This window comes from Pelobates fuscus, chromosome 5, assembly GCF_036172605.1.
Source record: "Pelobates fuscus isolate aPelFus1 chromosome 5, aPelFus1.pri, whole genome shotgun sequence".
NCBI lineage: Eukaryota > Metazoa > Chordata > Amphibia > Anura > Pelobatidae > Pelobates > Pelobates fuscus.
The window spans coordinates 117,763,103-117,777,728 of NC_086321.1; the positions used below are offsets into that span (position 1 = coordinate 117,763,103).

The 14,626-nt window shown below is 41.3% G+C and overlaps 1 protein-coding gene across 1 annotated transcript in view; it reads right to left on the bottom strand.

The window, feature by feature from the left end:
- The window catches only part of SUSD2 (sushi domain containing 2), a 254,407-nt gene that overhangs the window by 155,824 nt on the left and 83,957 nt on the right, over positions 1-14,626 (bottom strand). Inside the window, exon 2 of the mRNA XM_063454175.1 lies at positions 14,096-14,300. Within this exon, the coding sequence (XP_063310245.1) occupies positions 14,096-14,300 (205 nt within the window). The remainder of the gene's footprint in view (positions 1-14,095; positions 14,301-14,626) is intronic.

The window sequence follows — 14,626 nt, forward strand, 5'->3', positions numbered from 1 at the left end:
GAACACTAGAATGACATTAGTTTCACAGAATGCATGTGTGTATAGATGTTATGTATCTTTTATAGAATACGAAGAGCTAGGTCTCCTTTGTTTTAGTCCAGAACTGCAAATAGATGACCTGATGTGCCTGACAATGATTAGGGTCAACTGTTGTTTACATACTCCTTAAAGGGTATAGTGTCTATTGGGCATAATACTTTGGGTCCCCCACACTCCAAATAAAAAATATGTTCAAAATAGTTCTTACTCACTTTGAATCCAGTGCTGGGCAAAGATCACAGCTTTCCACGCTTCTTTGTGATGTCACGGCAGCCACGCCAAGTCCAAACACATACTTCTCATAGAGAAGCCTGTGATTGGACCAATTCGCTGACTCAGAGCACACCATTGATACTATATTCTCAAAGGATGCAATCGGTCATATCCACAATTTTCCAGAAAACACCCCCAAAATGTTCACAAAATATAGAAATATGAATCAAATTAAGACAGCAGACTTCACTATATCATTGTTTCCAGATATCGCAGCAGCAACTATGCATGCAACTATGCAGCCGTTAACTAAGGTACTCCAAGATAAGAATGTGAAGTACTTGTAAGGATTGCCTTTTAGTCTTATAGTTTTTAAATATAGCCTGCAGCATACTTTAAAACAATTTAAAGGGAATCTATAGGCTAGGAATACAAACTTGCATTCCTAGCACTATAGCTGCCAATAGCTCCCCCTCTCGCTCGCACAACCTCCACAGCGCAGAATCCTTTTGTCACTTACCTGAATCCAGTGCTGATGTCCCCTAGCGATGGGTCAGGCTCTGCCTTGGCTTCTCCTTTAGTCTCCTCTGCCTTGACTTCTCTTAGGCCGACGTCGAGAACCTAATGTGGCAATCGCGCCAAGCGCATTAGGACAGTTCCATAGGAAACACTGTATAATGCTTTCCTTTGGGGTGTCGGGCGACAAATGAATGCTCTCATGCCTAGCGTGAGGACATCCAGTGTCAGTTAGGCAATCAAAAGTCGCCTAACGACCCAGAAGTTCTAGACTGGATAATTGCACCCAAAGCTCTGGACGCTTTGATGGACCAAGGAAGAATATTGGAGGTGAAACCACAAAAAAGGAAAAAAGGGTCCTCATCTACATTTATGTTGCAAGTCTAAGATGGCGACAAATAAAAATGGATTGATAAAGCAATGTCTGAATGATAAAAATTTAGTTTGGGGTGTTTTTTCTTTTTTCAATATGGTAAATCGAAAACAGAAAGTACTGTGCATTTATTGGGTTGACCTATACATTCTGTATACTCAACCTCTTGTGTCTTTTAACTTTGATTTTATAAGGAGATAGTGTCCTGGCCTTGCTATATGATTTTTAAGGAACTTATACAGAAACAACGTAATATTAGGCAATAAAGCCACATTGATCTGTTATTCTATAAATGAATGATGCATTCTTATTTCTATTATTTTTATACCACATCTGGTGGCAGGGTCGATCCTGGGGTCACAGACACTTGGGTGCAGATATTTGTTTTGGTGCCCCTGGCGGGCATGATCATCTTACTAACTCCTCGCCTTTAAAGCGTCCATGCCAGACATCAAGCATGCATTCTTCTTTGGCAGTGACTCCACCTCTTCATGTATAAGGCCCACCGCTTTTTGTAATCGCAATGCTTTGACAATAACTTATTCAACAGCTTTGACAAGTCAAAATAAAGGTTTTATTTATTGACAATTCTGTAAAGTGCATGTAAATCAAAAAGTTGTAGCAGAAAACAATTTTTGAATATAAATAAAAACTGAAAAATATTAAACTTTTGAACAGAAAATGAGGTAGCAAAATATATGTAATAGAACAAACAAAAAATGGAGCAAGATATAACCTATGATTTTACATACTCTTCACACAATGCAGGAATGTTCCTTTTCACAATTTCAATAAATACAATCACAAAACAGTAAAACTAACAGATTTCCATAATATTTAAAATCACAAAACAGTGTAATTATCCATTAAATTAAATAAAGTTACAAACATATGGTGTGCCATGCACCTCAGCAGTGATTTTACCACTATAGTGTCAGGAATACATGTTTGTGCTCTTGACACTATAGTGTTCCTTTAAACAATACTAACTCTTCGAGCCTTGGAAACAGCACATTTTTTTTTATCGTATCATGTATATCCAAATCTTCACAGTGGGATTTTTCAATAGATATGATTGATAAATTGATAAGTCTTGCATAGGGCACTGTGGAACAGTTAATTTTTAATTAACTTTAGTTTTGAAAAGTAACATTCCCCAGCAGCTACACGGGAAGTATCATCAATATTCTCAGTGAAATGGAAATGTTTGGGTATGTTCTGATCAGGTTATTCTCCATTAGATACTGCAAGATGTTGGTGAATGCCATATTCTGTGTTAGTAAAGGTCTAATGGTGACCAGTTTATCACAAAGATCCATTCCATTAATGTCGGAGTGGGATAACTGGCTGTCAGTTAACTTGTTTTGCAGATCCATGAAACACTTGAAGATATCACTTCTGTCCATCATTAAAAGGTTTGGGATTCGATATAAAAAAGCAAATGTTGCACAATGACTCTGGAGTAACATGATTCTCTCATTTATGGACTGGATTAACGTGTCCAAAACGGCAAAGAAATAAATCACAGTAAAATTTTGTGTTGGGCATTTTGTGTTGGTCAAATATCTTCTTTACTCATCAAGGTCTAATTGTAACTACATCTGGAAATTGTGCTTCACAAACAAGCTTTTCAGCTATTTATTTGGCATCGGCTTGCACGTTTTTAAAGCCTTAATTATTATTTGTAAAGCGCCAACACATTCTGCTGCACTCTACAATGGGTGGACTAACAGACAAGTATTTGTAACCAGATGAGTTTGACGCACAGGAACAGAGGGGTTGAGGGCCCTGCTCAATGAGCTTACATGCTAGAGGGAGTGGGAAAAGTGACACAAAAGGCAAAGATAGGGTAGAAGAGTAGGTTGCTAGAATAGTATTCAATGAGGGCTGAGTTTTTTTTTCTGTTTCTTTTTTATTGATGACAGTTGCAGCAGAGGAATCAGGTTGTGGGTATTAACAGTTCACTTGATATGCTTTCCTGAAAAAGTGAGTTTTCAATGATTTATTTTGAAGGAATGGAGACTGGGTGAATATCTTACGGAGAAGGGAGTTCCATAGGAACAGTGCAGCCACGTAGAAGTGTTGAAGGTGAGCATCAGAGGTGGGAGTATGAACAGATGATGGACATAGGTCTTCAGCAGAGCATAGGAGTCTAGACGGGACACACTTGTGTATTAGGGAGGATAGTTAGGTATCTGACCTGTATTCCACCTAGTGCTTTTTCAACTTTTCCAGTTCCTGTACACCGCCTCATATGTTTAGTGTTGTTTGCTGCAGTATTTTGCTAACCATGTTACCTTTGATAATTTTGATAAACCACTACCTTTGATAATATTCCATACTAAAGGACAACAGAACAGATTCATTTGGCTTTCCCATCTGTTGTCAGAAAAATGCTTTAAAGTAAAAATTTTAACTTGCTCCTTGAGTACTTGTCTCATCCACTTGGTAGATGAGACAAAGAACTGGGTGGATGAGACAAAGAACAAAAACTACTTTATGTATGAAATCTTTGCAGCATCATTTACAACCAAGTTTAGAGTATATGCACTGCATTGAACAAAAAAAGCTCTTGGATTGATGTTGAGAATTTTTTGCTGCAAGTCATTATGTTTTGCTTTCATATTGGTGCCGTTATCATACCCATTGGTCACACATATTTTCAAGTGCAATTTGCTTTTTCTTTAAGCAGGCCAGTAAAAAGGATGTTAGTCCTTCAGATGTGGTATTGTATACTGGGCAAAAATCCAGGAAGTGTTTTTGAATTTTAACTTTTTTTTACGCTTCGATCTAATACAACAAATTGGGCAACAATGTTAATCTGCTCTGTATGACTCACAAGTACAATCCAGGATAATCAAGAAAATATTTTGACTCATTCGGGTGTATATTTTGTATAATTTTTTCCCATATTTTTACTTGCACTGTTGCAATGACCTAATTTTGAATCTTGTAATCAAGATAATTTGGCATATGTAAATGTTATGAAATAGAGCACTAAATTATCTGAATGTGTTCAGATTTGATGGAATCAAATTTTCCTATCAATTCAACAATTTCAGGAAGCTACCATTATTGTTTTGAAACAAACAGGTATCATTGTCACAAAGCTAAACACTCGACTTATTCTCTGTATGACGAAATACCAGCATTTTTCTTCTTGTCCAATGATTTTTTGATTGATGTTATCAATGGTTGTTCCCTTTTTCAAAGCTCTTGAAATATCCATCCATGTCTTATCATTTGTGACATTTATTGTGTTTTTTTTTTTTTTTTATGTCGGCTTAACTGTCTTGACAGATGCTGCCAATCACTAAAGCCTTTTTTCTTTTAGGCCAAATACATATTTTTACTATTAAATATCCTGCAAGCTTTGGACTGAATTATTAGATGCACAATAGATAAACCAATTTCTTGGTACCTTCTCTCCATTATCCAGTACTCTTTGGTAGTAAGATATTGAAAAGTTCCTATTGGTATCATCTTTTGGAAAAGTATAGGCTTTTTCTTTAACAGGACAGATTTTTATCAAAGCTATTTTGTGTATGTCATCTATTTTTTTTAGGCCAGAAAGCAGGATCACTTGATAGTCCACCTGATCATGTTGATGGCTCTTCAAGTTCCATTTTGGTTTCTTCATCCATAGGTACAACCAACTCAGTATCTTACTCAGAGGGACATCAGATATATCTACCTCTTCAATGTCAAAATGCTATTCTGATTCTTCCAATTCTGTTATTGTTTCTCCTTCCCAACCATGTGAAATGTCTGTGAGATTGGAAATTATCTCGTTGCTTGATGTTGCTGTACCTGTGCCAAGGGCATCCTGACCACCTCTTAATGAAGACAGTGGCTGTAAGAAGTTTGTGATGGGAGAAGTAATTTTTTCAAAGTTTCTTCCTTTTTTTTCCCCAGTGTTGCAGGTTTTGATATCTGGATAACTTATTTTTTTTTTTTAGCCAACTGAGGGAAAAAGCATATAAATATAGTCAAGTGTTAAGCAAGTGTTTTTAACAACCTTTAATATTTTTTATTTTTAATATTTTTTATTTGGAGGATAATTGAAAAAAATAGCATTGTTAAAATGCAAGAAATTTAAAAAAAAATTGAAAGCTCTTACCTCTCTCCATTAAATTTCTTGTGCAGCGCCAATAAAATATGTCTTGTCACAGCAGTAATTGGTGTCTCCCTGTGTAAATGTTTTTTTATATATATGTATAGATAGATAGATACAAAGATAGATAGATAAATAGAAACAGAGATTATCATTAAAACTTTATATACATTATAGAATGTCCCTCAGATTTTTTTTCTTTAAACTGAAGTTTATTAACTAATCCAGACTTGTAGAATATTAAAAAGCTATTAAGACAATTTAGGCCAATCTAGTAGAGTTAAAAATAACAATACATGAGTTGGAAAATCTTTCCAAATCCACTCTTTTGCATTACATTCTCCATTGTCCCCAATTTTCAGGTTAAAAAAATATATATATCTCAATGAGTTGCAACATTTTAGTTTCTAAACCTGACAGTTAATAAACATGACTTCTTTTATTAGCTGTATAATAAAATGATCTGAGTCCTAACGTTTTGCGACAAAGGGGTAATTTTCTAAACCCCTACACGCTTACTTAGCTCACTGAGAAGGGGGGAAGACAGACTTCCTGTGGGTTAGCATGCCTGCCATGGCTGAGTGTGAGGATGTCAAGCATGTGGAAAACCCCATAGGAAAGCACTGAGTCAATGCATTTACTGTGGGTAAGGCCTAACGTGCGTGCAGCATTTTCTGCACATCTACATTAGGTTCCTTCCATTGGCAGGGCTTGAGACAGATTTGAGGCAATTTATGTATCTCAAAGAAAAAACCCTCCCCATGTCCTCACTGTAAGCTCTATGAAAACAGGCCAGCTATGAGTTTTAAATCCACAAGCACTTGGATACCAACATGGAAGCTGATATAGACAGTGATAGAACTAGAAGAACAGCATAGGATCCATATTCACATTGCTCAGCTTAGCAATATGTAAACTAATAGCCAACCGCTCGACTGCCAAACGTTTTTATGCTACTATGAGACTTTTTATAGGTTTGCAAATTTCAAGCTCAGACAGTATTCACAGATTTCCAAAGACACCTTCTATGGGCAAATTGTTTATTTGCATCTTTGCAAGTTGGAACCTTCAAGTAGTTGGTTCAGAGTAGTTGGTTCACAGCCACTCATTGCATTTGTCTGCTACTGCTGCTGGACTGCCACTGTCTCTACCTCTTGGAGTGTCACGTGCCGCTCCCAAGTCTGCCAGCCTCGCCTCAGAGGAAAACCATCTGCAGATCTGGTCTTCGCTCATAGAGAGCCGCCCCCTTGCAGCATCTACTGTTCTCCTATCCCAGGTGCTGCTGATACAGCTACCTGCCACAGCCCACACCTAACCCTAGGAATCCAGATTCCATTCTGATTGGTGCTGCCACAGAGCAGCTAGAAGGGAACATTTTGATTCATCCGCCCGGTGCTTACACTTCTTTACATGCAAATTTCAGCACCCATTACCACTCGGCATCCATACACCGCTGCTCATTTAAAATTTTAAATGAACAGCAGAGATGCTCAGATGCCAAGCACCGGAGGGGAAGCACTAAAAAAAATTAAATGGCTTGCTCTTGTTGGGAGGCGCCCGCTCCTCCCAGCATCCACTCTGCCTAAACACGTGTCGCCCCCTTCTTCCCCCAACCTTCTTTACCCCGGATCTACCGGTTCAAGGCTGGTGTACCTATTAATTAGCTGTTACATGCGATGAGTTTAAATAAATAAAACTTTTTTTACACTGATACACTGAAAAAGCATATATGCCTAATCCACAATTTATCTAAGTTTAAAGTCAATATTACCTTCCTCCAAGAGACTCACTTTTCAGAGACAAATACTAATAATCTGGTACAGAAATCATTTAGAGCACTATACTGTGTTCTCCAACTAATAGGACCAGAGGGGTGGCAATATTAATGTCTACTGATGTTCCTTTCAAGAGGTTTTGAGCATAAATCAAGCTGTCACGGGAATCGTACCACAACATGCAGGAAAGAGACGAAACCCACAAAAGGTGGATCTGAAAGACGTATGACTGAGCCTTAGAATAGCCGGACTTAATGAATTAATACAACAAGAAACAGGGTCAAGATAAATCAAGGTCAGGATTACAGAAATACTCAGAGTCAAGACAAATCTGGGTCAGGATACCAGGAATCACGAGTCAAATACGAAGTCGAGGGAAGGATACCAGAAATCATAAGTCAAATACGAAGCCGAAGAAAATGATAGGAAATCACAAGGGAATCTCTAGGAGCACTAAATGCAGATCCAACACAAACCATGATAGGGCAATGAGTAAAGGCTAGAGCAGGCCTTAAAGAGTTCTCATTGGTCCACGTAATCTCTGCAGCATTGATGTTATTTCTTTAAGGACGTGACATCATGGGAATAATTTATTTAAGGATATGCAGTTCGGCCTGCGAACCAGCAGAGGGAGCCATTCGCCGGACTGAAGGTACTATTCAGGCCGCATGGCCACATGAAGCATTTGGGCCGCACGCCTGAGGACTGCAGTAGTACCGACACGCAGTGCATTCTACCCGCGTGGCCCGAGGAGAGGAGCAGAGCGGTGCAGGTGCCGAGTACAGGTAAGTGTGTGACAGAACACCCCTCCAGGAGGACACGACCACCGGGCATGAAGGACAAGGCTTGCCCGGGTGACGGTGATGAAAGGAATGGACCAACCTCGGAGCATGCATATCAACCTGAGGGATCAAGGAACGGTTTTCAGGGCCATATCCCTTTCAATAGACCAGATACTGGAGACAACCCATAAGGAACCTGGAGTGCAAATTTTAGCACCCATTACCACTCGGCATCCATACACCGCTGCTCATTTAAAATTTAAAATGAACAGCAGAGATGCTCGGATAGCAGCATTCTCATACTTCTCAGCATCTTCAGCAGATACAGGGGGCAGAGGAGTGCGAGGTCCAGTAAACCAATTACACATCAGAGGTTTCAACAGGGTGGTATGGAAGACATTAGGCATATGCATAGAACGAGGCAAATCCAGAGCATACAATACAGGGTTCACCTTGCACAGGATGTAGAAAGGGCCAACAAAACAAGGAGCGAACTTCATGGAGGGCACACAAAGACGGATGTTTCGGATAGAAAGCCAAACTCTATCTCCCACCACATAGGAAGAAGCTGCATGACGATGCCTATCTACCTGTACCTTCTGTCTCTGAGCAGCCTTAGCCAATAATTGTTGAACCTGCTCCCAACTACTACGTAAACTAGCCATGTGTTCATCCAGAGCTGGCATTCCCTGTGAGGAGAATGCAGTCGGAAGAACAACAGGATGCTGGCCATAGACTGCGTAAAAAGGTCTGAAACCTGGGAATTCGTGAGCAGCGTTATTTACAGCAACCTCAGCGAGCAACCTCAGCCCAAGGAAGCAAGTCTATCCAATCATCTTGGTGAAGAGAAACAAAACAACGTAGATACTGCTCAAGAGACTGGTTGGCACGTTCGGCAGCTCCATTAGTCTAAGGATGGTAAGCGGAGGAAAAGGACAATTTAATACCCATCTCTGAGCAAAAGGTCCTCTAGAAACGAGAAACAAATTGACTACCCCTGTCAGATACAATTTGTTATGGTATGCCTTGTAGACGGAATACCTCTCTGGTAAAAATCCTAGCTAATTCTGCTGAGGAGGGGCGATTCCTCAGGGTTATGAAATTTGCCATCATGGAAAACCTATCTACGAACATAAGTATGACAGTATGTCCATTAGAAGGGGGAAGTTCTACAATAAAGTCGATAGACAAGTTGGACCAGGGTTTAATAGGTATGGGTAAAGGTTAGCGCAATCCACATGGTACCTGGTGAATGGTCTTGTTGGCTGCACAATTGTCACAAGCAAGTACATAGTCCTTTATATCCCTCTTTAGGGAAGGCCACCATAAGTCACGAGTTACAAGGTTGGTGGTTTTGGTTATTCCTGGATGTGTGGCGGGTTTGCTGTCATGACATAAAGACATAACTTCCTGTCTGACAGTAGGGGTAATCACTAGGCTTGTCTTCAGGGGACTCCGATTTATGAAGAGCATACAGAAAGCACCGCTGTGGCTACGATTATTTCTGGGGGAATGATAAAACACTCCTCTGGCTTCTCCTCTTCACTCACATCGAATAGCCTGTACAAAGCATTGACTTTTGCCTTGTGTGGTATACGTCAATAGGTAATTATAAAATAAATCTGGACAGAAAGAGAGACCATCTCGCCTGCCTGGCATTTAGCCGTTTAGCTTCTCCAAGGTACAAGAGGTTCTTGTGATCGGTTAATAACATGATAGGATCCTGGGAACCCTCTAGGAGATGTCTCCACTCCTTCAAGGTTACGATAATGGCCAATAGTTCTCTATTGCCAATATCATAGTTCTGTTCTGCCTGTGAGAATTTCGTAAAGAAGAAACCACATGGGTGCAAAGGCTGGTCAGGGGACAGAATAGTTTCTACTCCTACCTCAGAAGTGTCTACTTCCAATAAAAAAGGAAGTGAAGGGTCAGGATGTCTAAGGATAGGAGTGGAAACAAAATCTTTTTTTCAGGCTCTCAAAGGCTCCCTTTACCTCAGGGGGTCAAACATAGTGGTTCGCTGCCTTCTTAGTGAGGTTTGTGATAGTGGCAATAATGAGAAATTCTTTATAAACCTCCTATAATAGTTGGCGAACCCTATGAACCTTTGGATAGGTTTTAATCCCTGATGCAAAGGTCACTCAACAACAGCTGACAACTTCTTGGGGTCCATCCTGAATCCAAAGGCCAAGATGGACTTCTGTTTGATCAAACAAACACTTCTCTAGTTTACAATATAAACCATCGTCGAGAAGTGTTTGTCAGACCTTGGAGACGTGTACTGGATGTGGACTTAGGTCAGGGGAATATATCAGAATATCGTTTAAGTACAATATCATGAACGAATGTATGAAGTCTCTGAGGACGTCATTGATACAATCTTGGAAAACCGCTGGAGTATTACATGCTGGCATGACTGCATATTCATAATGCCTGCTTCTTGTGTTAAAGGCGGTTTTCCACCCATGCCCCATTTTTATGCGTACTAAGTTGTACGCACCCCTCAGATACAGCTTGGTAAAGACAGAGGCCCCTTTTAGCCTGTCACAAAGCTCCGTGATAAGGGGAATAGGGTACGCATTTTTGATTGTAGTGATGGAGCTCCCTGTACCCCAGCTGGCTACCTCCGCCAAGGACCGCTTCCTAGCTGGAACAGGGGACAAACCGCAGCACTTCTGCCCACAGTCGCCGTGGCTTGACTGGGGCCCTGGAACCGCTCTCTCCTGGAGCAAAATGGGGAATTTGCTCTAGACACCCCCAGGCACTGGATGGCACTCAGTCCTGGGAGCTCTAGTCCTTATAGGACTTTCACCATTGAATCCTCTACACTGGAACAGTAATTAAAGAGTAGCCCTCCCAGTAACCAGACGGCACAGTTCTGGGAGTACAAGCTAGAATGCTTTAATGGCAGCCACAACTGTCCTTATATGCATGTCCCCATGCAAGGGGCACTCCCCACTGGACCGGAGAGTAAACCACAGTAGAAACAAATACACAATTACATTGGCTCTCAGATCCACGACACTCCCATACATAATCAGATAATTCCTCCTCTGTGCCTGGGAGATAATTGGATCAGGAACGGTACTAATCTAATCCAATTATCTCCAAGCACAGAAACAACACTCTTTTTCCCAAACACCCCAAAACACCGCTGCCTGTGTTCATGTGAACAAGATGGCCACCACCTTGTGGTCGTTCATAGGAATTGCGGCCACCCAGACGAACACTAAGAACACTGAGGTGGAAATTGTTACAAAGTAGCATTTAGGCTTAACAAGCTCCAAGGTGGTCTCCGGTTCGTGTGGCTGTTCGGTTCCTGAACCATATAGTCCAAATACACGAATGGAGACTTTTATATCACATTTTACAAGGTCCATAGTCTCTGGCAAGAGGCTGTCAAGCAGGTTAATCCAGGAACTCGTGGCAAACTCACTTGAAAAGGGGAGTTTGTCACAATCGTGATTTTATTCAATCCTATATAGTCTATGCAGGGGCATAGATCTCCATCTTTTTTGGATACAAAAAATAAACCAGCCCCAGCCGTAGAGGAAGATCTATGTATAAAACCCGTCACTAATGAATCTCAAATATACTCCTCCATGATGGTACTCTCCTGGGAAGACAAGGCATAAACCCTTCCTTTAGGTGGCATAGTACCAGGTAGGAGATCTATGGCACAGTCATAAGGCCTATGAGGTGGCAACCTGTCTGCCTCCTACTTAACAAACACTACTTTCAGGTGTACATTAGGGGATGGTATGTGAGTGACCTTTTATTATACACTTCTCCTGACATGTGTCCCTCCATGAGAGGATATCACCCTGTCTCCAATCAATAGTGGGGTTGTGTAGACAAAAGCAAGGATAACCCAGTACGAATGATGAAGAAGGCGAGTTGATCACCTGAAAACACAAATCCTCCATGTGTAACAGACCAGAACATATAGTCAATTGTTCTGTCTCATGAGTGATTAACGGAGAATATTAAGGTCTACCATCTATGGCCTCAACGGCCAAGGGTGCCATCTTCTTTCTTAGGGGTGGTAAGTGGGCCCTGACAAAACTCCTGTCTATAAAGGTATCCACTGCTCCAGAATCTATGAGTACTAAAACGTCTATAGATTTCTCATCCCGAGTTAAGGTAATCTTTTATGAGTCAGTAAAGGGGATTCTAATGTCACACTCAAGGTCGGTCCACTGAGCGACCTTAGGTACGACAGTTTTCTGGACGCACCGGACAAGCTAAGATGCCCTTCTGGCCACAATATAGGCAGAGCCCCATCTTTTTTCCTATACAGTTTCTCTGCCTCAGACAATTTGGTCACCCCAAGTTGCATGGGCTCAGTATATGTAGATGGGCTCTTTCCCTTAGCCGATTATCAACGTCGATTACATTTTTCTGACCAAAAGCTTCAAACACGACAGGCACAGGCTGGGTAGGCTTAGATGGAAGGTTTTCAGAAAAGAGGTGGGCTGTTCTGGCTAACAAGGTCTAGAAGGCCTGAGCGAATTTTTCCATTCTATGGTCCATTTCCTCAAACTAAGCATGGCAAGGATTCTGTGGGGCTCCCATTCCTGCAGGGTCCGTGGCCCTATCGTAATTTCACGGGAGTCGTACCCCAACATGCAGGAAATAGGAAACCCACAAAAGGTAGAACCACAAGACGTATTACCGAGCCTTAGAATGGCCGGACTTAACGTATTAATACAACAAGAAACCGGATCAAGATAAATCAAGGTCAGGATTGCAGAAATACTCAGAGTCAAGACAAAGCCGGGTCAGGATACCAGAAATCATGAGTCAAATATGAAGCTGAGATCAGGATACCAGAAATCATGAGTCAAATACGAAGCTGAGGTCAGGATACCAGAAATCACAAGCCAAATACAAAACCGAGGTCACGATACTAGGAGTCACAAGTCAAATACGAAGCCGAACTCAAACACAGGAAATCACAAAGGAATCTCTAGGAGCCCTAAACGAGGATCCAACACAAACAACGATAGGGCAATGAGTAAAGGCTAGAACAGGCCTTAAATAGGTTCACACGAGTTCCCATTGGTCCACGTCATCTCTGCGACCCCAAACCGCATTGGGTCATCTAGATGAAGTGGTTCCTTTAAGGTTGTGACGTCATGGGAATATATTATTTAAGGAGCTGCAGTTCGGCCCGCGAACTAGCAGAGGGAGCCGTTCGCGGGACTGAAGGTGAGTATACTATTCAGGCCACACGGCCACGTGGAGCATTTGGTCTATGTGGCCTGATGACTGCAGTAGTGCGGCCACGCGGTGCATTCTGTCCATGTGGCCCGAGGAGAAGATTGGTGCCGGGTACAGGTAAGTTTGTGACACAAGCATGACTTGGTTCAGATAAATTCATTATACCATTTCAAGACAGATTCATCCACTATTAAATATCTAGGGGTTCAGTTAAGCAGGAACCCAAAGGATTGATATGATATTCATTATGCTTCTATGTTCACTACTATAAAATCAGATTCTTCCCACTTGTCCACCTCCGAATTTCTTGGTTTGGTAGAATGAGTGTAATCTCAATGCACGTTCTTCCAAGGATTCTATAGCTCTTTCAGACCTTCCTATGCTACTCAGAGCCTGAATACTCTTGGGTGGTTGGGGCCCGACCTGGGCCTGGAACTCTGGCTCTAGCTGTGCCAGCAACTGGATCCTATGTCTCTTACCTGCTCAAGGGAGCTTTGTGGTCTGCACACATATTGGGTGAAGTAAACGTTAACAGCTCCCTCATGGGAGTCATTGACTGAGCACTAGGACTGCGAGGGAGCTCCAAAGTGATTTGCACACGGTATTGGTGCAGATGATAATGCTCCCCTACCGGACCACCAGGAATCCTGCCTTCCTAAGTGCCTCCCCTGGACCACCATGGATCCTGTATGGTACCATCTTGCCAAAACATAAATAGGAATGGGGCACTACATACACAACGCTCAGACTCCCCTACACACACACACACACACACACAAACACCCAGACTCCTTTATTCACAATATTCAGCCACCACATACAACCTTCAGTCAGCAAAGACACACCTGAGCTTCCCCTTCCACACACAACACTCATCCACTACACACTCTCACACACAAAACATTCAGTCACCCCTACACACATACAACACTGAGCCACCATACACAACACTCACAGAATCAGGCCCCAGAGCTCTACAAAGGCACCCCAATCTGGCATCCTGCGTAGGACTCTGGGTAATCTTAATCCAGTTGTGCTACTTATGGAAAATGAAACTGACCTGCATGTTATATTGGCATTCTGATCAAATGTTAGATTGTTAATTGTAAAATCCTTTCCTCCCAGTATTGTTCCTGAGTAAGGGGAAATATCGAGGCACATGTTTTTGTAATCTGCACAGCAGTTCGCTAGATTTACACAAGACGCATGACAGGAACAACTCAGCAGCTTTTCTCCACACTGTAAATTGCAGGACTCTGGTGCACCTGCAGGAGGAAAATAAAACCAAAATAAAAGTTAACATACAAATTGATGGAATTCCCACTTCTGTGTTACAGAATCATCACTTCGATGGAAATGACCTATTCATAAAACATTGAACATGACTTATAAATTGTTTCAACTATATTGGATCTATATGTAAATATGCAGTTTAACGTTTGATTTATTAATTGTATCCTTCTGCAGAAAAAAGGAGGTATGTCCTTTTTTTAAAGATTACATGGTATCCTTTTGATGTATGATTGAGTCTGAAATATTAGAGTATAAACAGAAGTTCAAAGTTTGTCAGATACTATAGGTGGCATAATGC